The sequence below is a fragment of the Rana temporaria genome, chromosome 7 (genome assembly GCF_905171775.1).
Source record: "Rana temporaria chromosome 7, aRanTem1.1, whole genome shotgun sequence".
Taxonomy (NCBI): domain Eukaryota; kingdom Metazoa; phylum Chordata; class Amphibia; order Anura; family Ranidae; genus Rana; species Rana temporaria.
Window position 1 is genome coordinate 54,712,480 of NC_053495.1, and position 13,123 is coordinate 54,725,602.

Genomic DNA, 13,123 nt, shown 5'->3' on the forward strand with positions numbered 1-13,123 from the left:
CTCTCTATTCTCTCTCTATTGTTCTGCTCTTTTTTACTGTATTCTATTCTGCACAGTTTTATTGTTATGTTTTTTCATGCTTGCTTTTCAGGTATGTAATTTACTGTTTTCAGGTACGCCATTCAGCTGTTGCGCGGACTTATTTATCTTGACAGCAACAGCGTTTGCTCCCACGATATATAAAGCCGTGACTCCAGTGCTGTAGGAGGTGATTTCACCACCACAGTTAAAAAAAAGAGCATATATGCCGAAGCATGGGGGCATTAGGGGCGGAGGAGCGATTTTGCTCCCAATGCCGCGTATATACGGTCGACATTCCTACGGAGGCTTGCCCGTGGAAAAGTCTGACCGTGTGTACGCGGCATAACTTTTTTGCGGGAGGATGCCCCCATGCTTCGGCATATATATATTTTAGGCACAGGTTGCGTTAAAAAATGTTTTATTTTTTACTATGTTTTTTTTTTTGGTATTTGCTTTGTAGGTATGGTATGATCTTACTGTTATACTGTAATGTTACTTTGTTTTAATGTTAACCATCATTTGCTTAGCAGGTACGCCATTCAGTTGCAGCGCGGATTTATTTAGCGTGACAGCAACAGCATTTGCTCCCACAATATATAAAGCCGCGACTCCAACGCTGTAGGAGGTGATTTCATCACCACAGTTAAAAAAAGAGCATATATGCCGGAGCATGGGGGCATTAGGGGCGGAGGAGCGATTTTGCTCCTAATGCCGCGTACATACGGTTGACATTCCTACGGAGGCTTTCCCGTGGAAAAGTCTGACCATGTGTACACGGCATAGAAAAGTCCGACCGTGTGTACGCGGCATAACATTTTTGCGGGAGGATGCCCCCATGCTTCGGCATATATAAATGGTGCATGTATGCCCATCATTAGAAGTGGGTGGATGAAGGGAGGTATTTTAATGGTGGGCATACCCACCAATAATCTTTTTTTCGTTCAGCCAACAGGCTGCATGAAAAAAAAAAAGGATTACAATACATGTCCAACAAGAACCATCAACGTACTGGTATGTTGCTGGACTTTAAATGGTTATACCAGAATGATGCCTGCGGGTTTAGGCATCATCTTGGTATCATTCTTTTCAGCCAGCGGTCGGCTTTCATGTAAAAGCAGTCCTAGCGGCTAATTAGCCTCTAGACTGCTTTTACATTCAGTGGGAGGGAATGTCCCCCCCCCCGAATATAAACAGCGCCATTGGGAAAGCATTTTATCACACCGATCTTGGTGTGGTCAGATGCTTTGAGGGCAGAGGAAAGATCTAGGGTCTAAAAAAAAAAAAAAAAAAAGGAAGAGTACCTGTCACTAACTATTGCTATTATAAGGGATATTTACATTCCCTGAGATAACAATAAAAATGGTAAAAAATAAATAAAATGGAAGGAACAGTTTACAAATAAAATAAAAAAAGCGAAAAAAAAAAAAAAAAAAGCATCCCTGCCCCCCCCTGCTCTTGTGCAAAGGCGAACGCAAGCGTCGGACTGGAGTCATATGTAAACAGCAATTGCACCATGCATGTGAGGTATCACCGCGAAGGGCAGATCGAGGGCAGTCATTTTAGCAGTAGACCTCTGTAAATCTAATGTGGTAACCTGTAAAGGCTTTTAAAGGCTTTTAAAAATGTATGTAGTTTGTCACCACTGCGCGTTTGTGCGCAATTTTAAAGTATGTTGTGTTTGGTATCCATGTACTCGGCCTAAGATCATCTTTTTTATTTCATCAATAATTTGGGCAATATAGTGTGTTTTAGTGCTTTAAAATAAAAAAAGTGTATTTTTTCCCCAAAAAATGCGTTTGAAAAATCGCTGCGCAAATACTGTGTGGGAAAAAAATGCAACACCCGCCATTTTAATCTGTAGGGCCTTTGCTTTAAAAAATATATATAATGTTTGGGGGTTCAACTTAACTTTCTTGCAAAAAAAAAAATGTTTTTATGTAAACAAACAGTGTCAGAAAGGGCTTTTTCTTCAAGTGGTTAGAAGAGTGGGTGATGTGTGACATAAGCTTCTAAATGTTGTGCAAAAAATGCGAGGACAATTCGAAACCCCCGCAAATGACCCCATTTTGGAAAGTAGACCCCCCAAGCTATTTGCTGAGAGGCATCTCGAGTCCATGGAATATTTTATATTTTGACCCAATATATATATATTTTTTTTTTGCGCTGTCACTAAATTATATATTGCTCAAACATGCCATGGGCATATGTGGAATTACACCCCAAAATAAATTCTGCTGCTTATGCAGCGTCCCACTCAGGACATGTGGGAACTGCAAAAGCATTACTTCTTTGTCATTGCTATATTGCATGTCATTTTGCATTGCGACACCTGTGGTATCCCTGTTCATAGGCTGGTCAAGTGTGCTTCATACTTCCCACCACAAGATGGGGATAGCACCACTCTGGGATATCTATCCCAGCTCAGGTTATCTGTGGTCAGTTGTTCAGTTCAGAGGTCAGTGTGCAGAGAAAGCAGAATGTGAAGGTGAGAGAAGGTCAGTCCAGAGAAGGGACAAATTTGAACTGCTAAAATCAAAGGATAAGAGCCACTAATCGGCAGCAAAGACCTTTGAGAATAAAGGTGAAGGATTTCTTAGCCACGGCAACCTCACCCATTACACTGGATTCAAAAGGGACCAGACACAAGTAAGCATTATACTGAACCACAGCCTGACTCTGGCCTACTAAAGCCTATTAGCAGTGGATCAGCAGAACTCCTCTATTTACCCAGAGACTGTATTCCAACTGGATGTTTGTACTGCAACCAAAACCAGCCACAGTAAAAGTTTGTGAGTTGTATCCTACCACTGTCTACCTCGTTCTTCAACATTGCTACTACAACTGGTTGTACCACCATTAACGGTACTGGCGTCACGACAAAATACCATCAAGGGACCCAGCCGCCACAAGCACTCTAAACACCCTTGTCATCACGGGCACCTTAACCACCATCTTGGCTGGCATTTCCCTATCACAGAGCGTGCCCCGGAGGATTTCGTGCTGTCTTCCCTTTCACTGTGCGACCGGCCCAGGGAGGCTTTCTGCTAACCGTGAGTAAACCGATGAACTGTATTATTGCTGTCTCTCATCGGCCCACCGTGCACCTCACGTGTTCCCCTGCGGTTCTGGCTCGTCGCATAAAAATTTGGCGTCACAAACAGGATTTTTTACCCCTGCGCCTTATCTAAAAGACTGTCGCATCAGAATAAGCCCCTTTGCTTTATTGAGAGACTACTTATTGCATGCTGTGTGGGGCCACAGAACTGTTTAAAAGTTGCATGGAAGCGTTATCCCAGTTATCAGCATAAAAATCGCAGCATCCAAAGTGAGGAAATCGGACGTTTGTGTGTTAACAAAACTGCTTGCGGTATTTGAATTGACTGTTTCCATTCACTTAAAATGGCTGCCGGAGACCTTCTTGTTCAAAAATTCCTGCGCCATCACTGTGGGTAAGTTAGTGACACTCCCTGAAGAGCGGGAAAGTTTGGTGCCACCCATTTATGCAAAATTGTCCGGTCAGCCCGCCTTACCTTTGCTGTGTCAATCCTGGGAGGAGAGTGTGACAAACGCACGTCCCAGAACTCGCGAGACTTCGCATGCGAGCAAAAGAAGAGAAAATAATCACATTGCTTGCCGTCCGAGCAGTAATCGCAACCTGTCAGTTGCCTCTACTAACTATAAGGAGCACTGATAGCTGGAACTTTGCCAGAGACCCAAAATCAACATCGCTGCAGCATTGCATTCGGCTGGCATTAAATTCTTAAAGGGCCATACACTCGCAAGACAGTGGTTGCCCATAGCAACACTGCACGAAAAGTGTCTAAAAACGCATTTGACTTACCTAACTAGAACTCACCTGCTGTTACCATGTCTGTGCAGGAAGACAACGTGCAGCCTGACCTCAGCGGACCCCCTGCATCAGCTGCAGTCAGTCCCAGTGCAATACCAACCGCTGCAGCACCAAGCTTAATGCCTTTAACCATGCCTTACTATTTTGGGGCCCCCTGGTTCCCACGATATTCTGGAGAAATTCATACTTTAAGGGACTTTAAAGAAAAAATTCTGGCTATGTTCAGATTGTACCCTGTATCCTCAGAGCAACAGATGGAGATTCTTCTTGCGCAATTGGAAGGAGCTGCGCTCAGAGAAGTGAAATCTTGGCCGAGCTCAGAGAGAAGGACCATGGAGCCTTTGAACCCAGAACCGTGTCAGAGGTCAAGATGAGGTTCTTCAGCAAGAGACAGCAATCTGGTGAGTCACTCAGAGACTTTGCATTATCTTTGCAGGAAGCCCTTAGAGCTGTTATCCAAGTAGACCCCCGTGAGGCAGAAAATCAGGACAAAACCCTGAAAGAACAATTTATTGAAGGCGTCGATACAGACAATCTTAAGAGCCAACTAAGAATGTTAGCCGCCCAACATCCAAGCGCTACCTTCTTAGATTTCAAAGAACTAGCTATCAGCATACTGGGAAAAAGCCCACCAACAGAACATGTTAGATCTGTTGAATTACCTGTATCACAGCTGGTTACCCCTGTAAAGTCTTTACCTATAGTCAGTCAGGCAACCCAAGCTCCAGTTCCTGACGCAGTTGCTGCCTTGACTGAGCAAGTCCATTTTCTGACTAAAAGTCTGGAGAAAGTCCACCAAAAATTGGAACAATGGGAGAAACCATTAATGCTAGAGGATGAGAAACCTGTGTCCAGAAGACTCTTCCCCTCTAATTCTAGAGAGACTTATTCCAGAAATTCTGGCGGACGCCCCCCTGACTGCACTAGTACCCCTAAGCGGCCTATCTGCACGTACTGTCACAGACCAGGCCATACAGAAGCATCCTGCTGGCAGTTAAAACGGGAAGCCCCCGAGGCCAAGGACCACCCCTCGGGAGGTAAACCAATAGGTCCAGAAGATCCCCACTGGATGCCAAGATACGTTGGATCCCGTCCTGAAGTGGCACTTCAAATAAATGGAGTTCCTTTTGTTGCCCTAGTTGACACCGGATCCCAAGTCACCACCATCCAACAAGCAGCCTTTGAAAAATACTGGGATCAAAATCAGCTTACCCAGCCTCCAGAATCCTGGCTGAGTCTCATAGCCAGTAATGGCAAACCCATACCAGTCCATGGTTATTGGGAACCTACCATTCAAGTAGGAGGAACTACACTACCTCGACAAGGCCTTATTGTGGTACGAGTCAGAGACAATAACCCTAACCCTCCAATAGTCCTAGGAATGAATGTCCTCGGGAACTGTTATGTTGAGATGCTGGAAGCCTTGCACCAGTTAGTGCCTACTGCCTCTCCTGATTCTAAGAAGGTGATCCAACAAACCATTCGTGTACTAAATGCGCAACAGAGATTCACCAACGAAAAAGGAGAAATTTGCTGTGCCCGCATCCGGGATAAGCAACCTGTGATCCTCAATCCCAACACCGAAACTCTCTTGTGGTGCCGAGCTGTAGTCGGAGTCCAAGATCAAGACTACCAAGCCCTGGTAGAGCCTGTTGTTTTGGAAGACTATCCTCTAGTTAGAGCTGCAAGGAGCCTAGTAACCATCTCTGAAGGTAAAGTGCCTATACGACTCCTAAACTTGAGTGATAGAAGTGTAACACTAACAAAACACCGTCCTTTTGCACAGCTAATCCAAGTCACTTATCAAGATGTCATCAGTGTGGCTACAGCTACCACAAAGAAAATTACCAAGAGACAGAACCCCCAGGACCAAAATGTAAACACATCCTGGTGGAAAGAACTTCATGTGGGAGATGCTTCCACACCAGCAAACCAAATGGAGGGAGTACTAAAAATTGTGAAGGAGCTTCACCGTGCCTTCAGTAAGCATTCCACAGACTATGGAGAAGTGGATATTATCAAGCACTCCATTCCTACAGGTTCACACACACCAATCAAGGAAAGATATCGGCCTATACCACCAACTATGTACCAATCCATAAAGGAAATGATCCAAGAGATGAAGGACTCCAATGTCATTAGAGACAGCCATAGTCCATGGGCTGCACCTCTAGTCCTTGTCTGTAAAAAGGATGGTAACATCAGATTCTGTGTGGATTACAGAAAAATTAACCAAATCACCCACAAGGATGCTTACCCTTTACCACGCATAGAGGAATCTTTGACAGCTTTAGGATCTTCAGCCTACTTCTCTACCCTTGATTTAACCAGTGGATACTGGCAAGTACCCATGGCACTTGAAGATCGTGAGAAGACTGCATTTACCACCCCAATGGGCCTATTTGAGTTCAACCGCATGCCTTTTGGACTTTGCAATGCGCCCGGAACCTTTCAAAGATTAATGGAGCATTTTTTAGGACAACAATTTTGAAACTGTCCTGTTGTATTTAGATGATGTCATCATCTACTCCAAATCTTATGAAGATCACTTGAAACATTTGGCCAAAGTTTTTCAAATCCTCATTAAACATGGACTCAAAGTCAAACCATCTAAGTGCTATCTACTGAAGACAGAAGTCAAATACTTAGGACATATTGTAAGCTCTGAAGGTGTTAAACCGGATCCAGAGAAGATAGCCGCAGTCCGGAATTGGCCTACTCCTACTACAGTGAAAGAAGTGAGGAGCTTTCTCAGTTTCGCAGGATACTACAGACGCTTTATTCCTCATTTTGCCCAAATTGCGGGGCCAATATTAGAACTTCTGAGAGGACAGCCTAAGAGGTACCAAAAGTCTCCAATACCAGTTGAATGGAACACAGAAAGAGAAATTGCCTTCCAGCTCCTAAAGAAGAAGTTAACAGAACCACCAATCCTAGGCTACCCAGATTACCAGCAGCCATTTCATCTTTACACAGATGCTAGTAAGAAAGGTCTGGGAGCTGTCCTATCGCAGGTACAGGAAGGAAAATAAAGAGTTATTTCCTACGCTAGCAGATCTCTTAAAGGTACTGAAAGAAACGACCAAAACTATAGTTCCTTCAAATTGGAATTCCTCGCACTCGTGTGGGCTGTTACAGAAAAATTTAAAGATTACCTTGCCGCAACACCATTTGTGGCCTTCACAGATAACAACCCGCTAGCACATCTGAATACCGCCAAGTTGGGAGCATTGGAACAAAGATGGGCCTCACGCCTAGCTAACTACGATTTCACCATAAAATACAGAACAGGAAAAGCAAATGAAAATGCGGATGCATTATCCCGTCTGCCTACCCAAGAAGACCCTACCACACAGGAAGATGCTTGGGAAGAGGTAGAAATGCCAGCTTTTTACAAAAATGTTGCCCAACAAGACATTATCACCGTCAAAGGAAGAAAAGTCCTTAGCCTTGAACAACAAGTGGATCCAAGATCCCAAGTGGACAAAGAAAGGTGGATCAAGCTGCAAAATGAAAGCAGAGTGTTGGGAGAACGGCAAGATTTCTTCACCAGCGGAAGAACACCTGAAAGAATTCGCAGAAGAAATGCTGATCCAGAATTGTCAAAACTTTGGAGACACAGAAAACATCTCTTCCTACAGAAGGGCCTACTATTAAGAAGAACTCAGTTTTTTCCACATTTTCCAAAAACGTCTGAAAAAAATGAACCATTTAAAAGACTCATTATGCCTCATAGATTATATGTTGGGGTGTAAGCTTTCCAAAATTGAGTCATTTTGTGGATGTTTCCTTTGTCCTGGTGCTCCAATTTATGCTTGTAATACGCCTGACGGTGCTACTTGGATGTTGTACCTCTGTAAGTGGCCAGGCTGTGTAAAAGTCTTACACATGTGGTATCGCTATACTCAGGTGGAGTAGCAGAATGTATTTTGGGGTGTAATTGCAAGTATGCATGTGCTGTGTGAGAGAAATAATTATGACAATTCTGTGTAAAAAAAAAATCTTAATTTTCCCAAGAATTGTGGGAAAAAATTACAACTTTAAAAAATTCACCATGCCTCTTACTAAATACATTTGAATGTCTGCTTTTCAAAAACTGGTCATTTGGGGGGTATTTGACCACTTCCTGACCGCCGCATGTAGATATATGTCGGCAGAATGGCACGGACAGGCACATCAACGTACCTGTACGTGCCTGCCTAGACGTAGGTCGGGGGTCCGATCGGGACCCCCCCCGCTACACGCGGCAGTCGGGTTCCCTCGGGGAGCGATCCGGGACGACGGCGCGGCTATTTGTTTATAGCCGCTCCGTCGCGATCGCTCCCCGGAGCTGAAGAACGGGGAGAGCCGTATGTAAACACGGCTTCCCCGTGCTTCACTATGGCGCTGCATCGATCGAGTGATCCCCTTTATAGGGGAGACTCGATCGATGACGTCATTCCTACAGTCACACCCCCCTACAGTTGTAAACACACACTAAGTGTACACTAAATCCTACAGCGCCACCTGTGGTTAACTCCCAAACTGCAACTGTCATTTTCACAATAAAGAATGCAATTTAAATGCATTTTTTGCTGTGAAAATGACAATGGTCCCAAAAATGTGTCAAAATTGTCCGAAGTGTCCGCCATAATGTCGCAGTCACAAAAAAAAAAATCGCTAATCGCCGCCATTAGTAGTAAAAAAAAAAAAAATAATAAAAATGCAATAAAATTATCCCCTATTTTGTAAACGCTATAAATTTTGCACAAACCAATCGATAAACGCTTATTGCGATTTTTTTTATCAAAAATAGGTAGAAGAATACGTATCGGCCTAAACTGAGGAAAAAAAAAAATGTTATATATGTTTTTGGGGGATATTTATTATAGCAAAAAGTAAAAAATATTGCATTTTTTTCAAAATTGTCGCTCTATTTTTGTTTATAGCGCAAAAAATAAAAACCGCAGAGGTGATCAAATACCACCAAAAGAAAGCTCTATTTGTGCGGAAAAAAGGACGCCAATTTTGTTTGGGAGCCACGTCGCACGACCGCGCAATTGTCTGTTAAAGCGACGCAGTCCCGAACTGTAAAAACACCTTGGGTCTTTAGGCAGCATATTGGTCCGGGGCTTAAGTGCTTAATTAGCTCATGTTAATTTATGTTCTGGTTACCCCCTCTTTAAACTGTATATAAGGTTGTATTCTTGGTTCTATTAAACACTCCATGTTCCGCAGACAAACAAGTATCGTCTCGTTGTGTGCTTGAGCGCAGCTGGAATATCCGATATCTAAATCCAGACTGATAGGAAGCGGTATATGACGGAAGCACTCAAGCGGAGTGTGGGACGTTCCGTTACAAGTGCATGCACCAATTTTTAGCATCATATAACACCACAATGCTGCAATGTGCGTTGTGCTAAACAGAGGTGTTGAATGTGCATTTTTACAGTCTTAGAGCATCTTATTCATTTTAACAGGCTGCCTAACACAACACATGACTGAATGTGCACATCACACCAACCTGTATAATTGTTGTTGCAACAATGCGAATCCAGCCCTAATATAATGCAGGCATGATGTAATAAAATGAGCAACTGCTCTTTTACATCATACACAAACCTGAAGAAAACTTGCACAATAAAAATGTGTAAAAAAAAAAAAAAAAAAGCCTAGTTGACTCCCAACACTAAATATATAATAACATTCTATATGAATTTCAATAGAAAAACTAAAACTCAAAACTCGAATCGTGACACAAGAATTGCTTTTCCATCTGTTAAATAAAGAGCTTTTTACAGTCAAAATACCTTTAAAGCTTATGAACACTATCTCAGTTAACCTTTGTTGAGCTACCTTAATAAACACCAGCTCATTGTAAGGGCACATAGAAAACGATTGTTTGCTATGTGCCCTTGCTTTGAACCTGTCTGCATTTTAATGCAATGCACCGCAACTCACCACAATACAGCAGTGTGGTTTGAACAGGGCACATAGCAAACAACCACCATAACGTGGCATTGAGGTGTGTTAAGCTGTGTTGCGTAAAATGGAACACGTCACATTTTTATGAAGCGCAACTTGCTGCACTGCATCTCAAAACAGTGCAGCGCATAACAACTTGATGCGGTGTATAGTTTTTTTTTTTGACACTTCAATAAAGTTAAAAAAATAAAGGTAAACAGTGTCTTGAATTGTAACAATGCAATGCACTGCCCCACAAAACAGACGGTGTGAACGAGCCGAGCCCTTAGTGTACTAAAAAAAAACATTTTTTTATCACAAATAAGCAAAAGATAGCAGATAGCAATGAAACTACTACAATTTATGAATTATGCCAAAATGTGGGTAAAAACCTTACCTGACCACATGAAGATTGTTGTCATCATTTTGTAAAACTACGTCTGGTTTGGATGGCTACAAAGAGGAAAATACAAGAGTTCAAATTATTGAAAAGCATTTTAATCTTAACACCCTTACACAAGTATGACAAGATATCTGGGAATACTTATAGAACTATTCATTCTTGGGACAGACTAATTAGAATAATAGAAGGAAGGGACGTGGGGGTCCAAACTCCCCCAGACGGTCTGCAGTTACCTCCCCTCCCCAGTGAGGGGATTGACAAGTTACAAGGAGAAAGACGACTTATGGGCCACTTCAGGCCCGCTGACCGAATCCATGGGGGGGGGGGGGGAGAGGAATGATATAGTGCTACAAGGAGCTAAACCCATTCCCCTCAAACCAAGGAAACCAAAGCCAAGGAGGGGACTGCAGGGACAGATCAGGGATGCAACTGTCTGTATATTTATGGGCAGTTTGTAAAATTTCAGCAGCGATCGGGGATGAGGCATGTCACTCTGACACAGCTTATCCCCGATCAGGATAAAGAGCCAATGAAATTGTCTCTTTACCACGTGACCAGCTGTGTCCAATCACAGCCGGTCACAGTTGTCAACAAACCGCGGTAACTAGCTGTGCGATCTTGTGCGAGGAGGAGATTTTGGTAACAGCTAGTTACCACTTACAGTGCACAGTAAAACACACCGATTGCCTCAGTAATAAAGAGTACCTCTGTCACCAACCCATCAGAGTACCCGAGTACCAATCTGCAGCCTATGCCTAGAATATACATTGGGGTGTTTGCTTTCCAAAATGGGGTAATTTTGTGGGCGTTTCCATTGTCCTGGTGCTCCAGGGCCTTCAAAAGTGTGATAGGTAGTCAGGAAATTAGATGTAATTTATGAAACTAGAGTGCCTGAAGGTGCTACTTGGATGTTGGACCAGGCTGTGTAAAAGTCTCAGACATGTGGTATCACCATACTCAGGGGGAGTAGCAGAATGTATTTTGGGGTGTACTTGCAAGTATGCATATGCTATGTGTGAGAAATAACTTATGACAATTTTGTTAAAAAAATAATTAAAAAAAGTAAAAATGTTCACAAAAATAGAGGAAAAATAATATAACTTAAAAAAACTCATCATGCATCTTACTAAACAGCGTGGACTGTCTACTTTCCAAAAATGCTGGGGTTTTTGTACTGTCCTGACATTTCAGTACATCAGGTGTGATCAATTTTCAATGATTGTCACCATAGCTTGTACACTATAACTTTCACACAGACAAAATAATATCCACAAATTTGAGATATTTTTACCAAAAATATGTAGCAGTATACACTTTGGCCCACATTTCTAAATGTTATAATAGAAACTAAAAAAAAAAAAAAAAATATTTCTCTCAAAATGTTCGCTCTTTTTTATTTATATTGCAAAAAAAAAAAAAATCAATAAACCAGTGGTGATTAAATACCACCAAAAGAATGCTCTATTTGTGTGAAAAAAATATAAAAATTTTGTTTGGGTACAGTGTTGCATAACTGAGTAATTGTCATTCAAAGTGTGAAAGCCCTGAAAGCTGAAAATGGGTCTGGGCAGGAAGGGGGTGAATTGAAGTGGTTAAAAGCAAAAAATGCATTAAAGTAATAAAAAAATAAAAAAAAAACACTTTTGAGTTTATAACTACTTTACGCTTTGCAATGATGTAAACCATATTAAAGCGGTTCTCCACCCTAAAGTGGAGTCACGCTGATCGGAACCCTCCCCCCCTCCGGTGTCACATTTGACACCTTTCAGGGGGGAGGGGGGTGCAGATACCTGTCTAAAGACAGGTATTTGCACCCACTTCCGGCCACACGATACGGGCAAAAGACGGGCATTCCGTCACATCCCGTCTTTCGCCCGTTGTGTGCTGGGAACACTCGGCTCCCAGCACACAGCGTGTGAGCCAATCGGCGGGCGCAGCGCGACTCGCGCATGCGCCGTAGGGAACCGGGCAGTGAAGCCGCAGCGCTTCACTTCCTGGTTCCCTCAGCGTGGATGGCGGGGGGAGCAGCAGAGTGACGAGCGATCGCTCGTGCTCTGCTGCGATCGGCGCTGGACTCCAGGACAGGTAAGTGTCCTAATATTAAAAGTCAGCAGCTGCAGTATTTGTAGCTGCTGGCTTTTAATATTTTGTTCCCGTGGCACATCCGCTTTAACTCAGCTAGGCTTTCCACGTGACACACACACATACATACAATCTACAGATTTGAAAAACACTATCATAATAGATTGTACCCCATAACTTACCTCTCTGCTTGTTCCTTTATTGTGTGCAGAACATTGAATTCCACCTTTTCTCTGTGAATGATCATCGAGCGTCAGATTAGTGGATTTGCTGTCTGTGGACTGGTCTATGAAATACAAAATAGTCACTTACCCACAGCAATTCTAAATGCATCACCAAATTGAAAGCAAAACTCTAATCAGATATACAAAACAAACATTGTAAGTACCTGAATTTGACCAGGAACCAATGAATTTATGACCTAACAAGGGGTATGCTGATAGAAGGAGAAAGCAGATTGACAGGCAAATTCACTCATTACTATGCTACTTTCCCTTCACTATTCAACCACAGGCTGGGAGCAGGTCCATGACAGCCTTGACCCTTAGGCTACTTTCACACTGAGGCGTGCAGCCGCGGTGACGGTATAGCCGTGCTATTTGTAGCGCGGCTATACCGTCGTATGTACCGCGATATTCGGGCGCTAGCGGTGAGGTTTTAACCCCCGCTAGCGGCCGAAAAAGGGTTAATACCGCCCGCAACGCGGTATAGGGAAGGCGCGGTATAGGAGCGGTGAACACACCGCTCCTATACCGCGGTAAAGATGCGGCTAGCAGGACTTTTGGTGCGCTCCTGCTAGCGCACCGCTTCAATGTGAAAGCCTT

General features: G+C 43.1%; 1 protein-coding gene across 3 annotated transcripts in view; it reads right to left on the minus strand.

Annotated features, from left to right (window-relative positions):
• The window catches only part of NISCH (nischarin), a 117,298-nt gene that overhangs the window by 39,375 nt on the left and 64,800 nt on the right, over positions 1-13,123 (minus strand). For 2 of the 3 annotated variants that reach the window (XM_040359402.1, XM_040359401.1), the window contains 2 exons: positions 12,482-12,585; positions 10,212-10,267 (listed from right to left, as the gene is read on the minus strand). In XM_040359402.1, coding sequence (XP_040215336.1) covers positions 10,212-10,267; positions 12,482-12,585 — 160 coding nt within the window. Of the gene's footprint in view, positions 1-10,211; positions 10,268-12,481; positions 12,586-13,123 lie in introns of those variants that run through there. The other variant, XM_040359403.1, reaches the window with a different exon arrangement.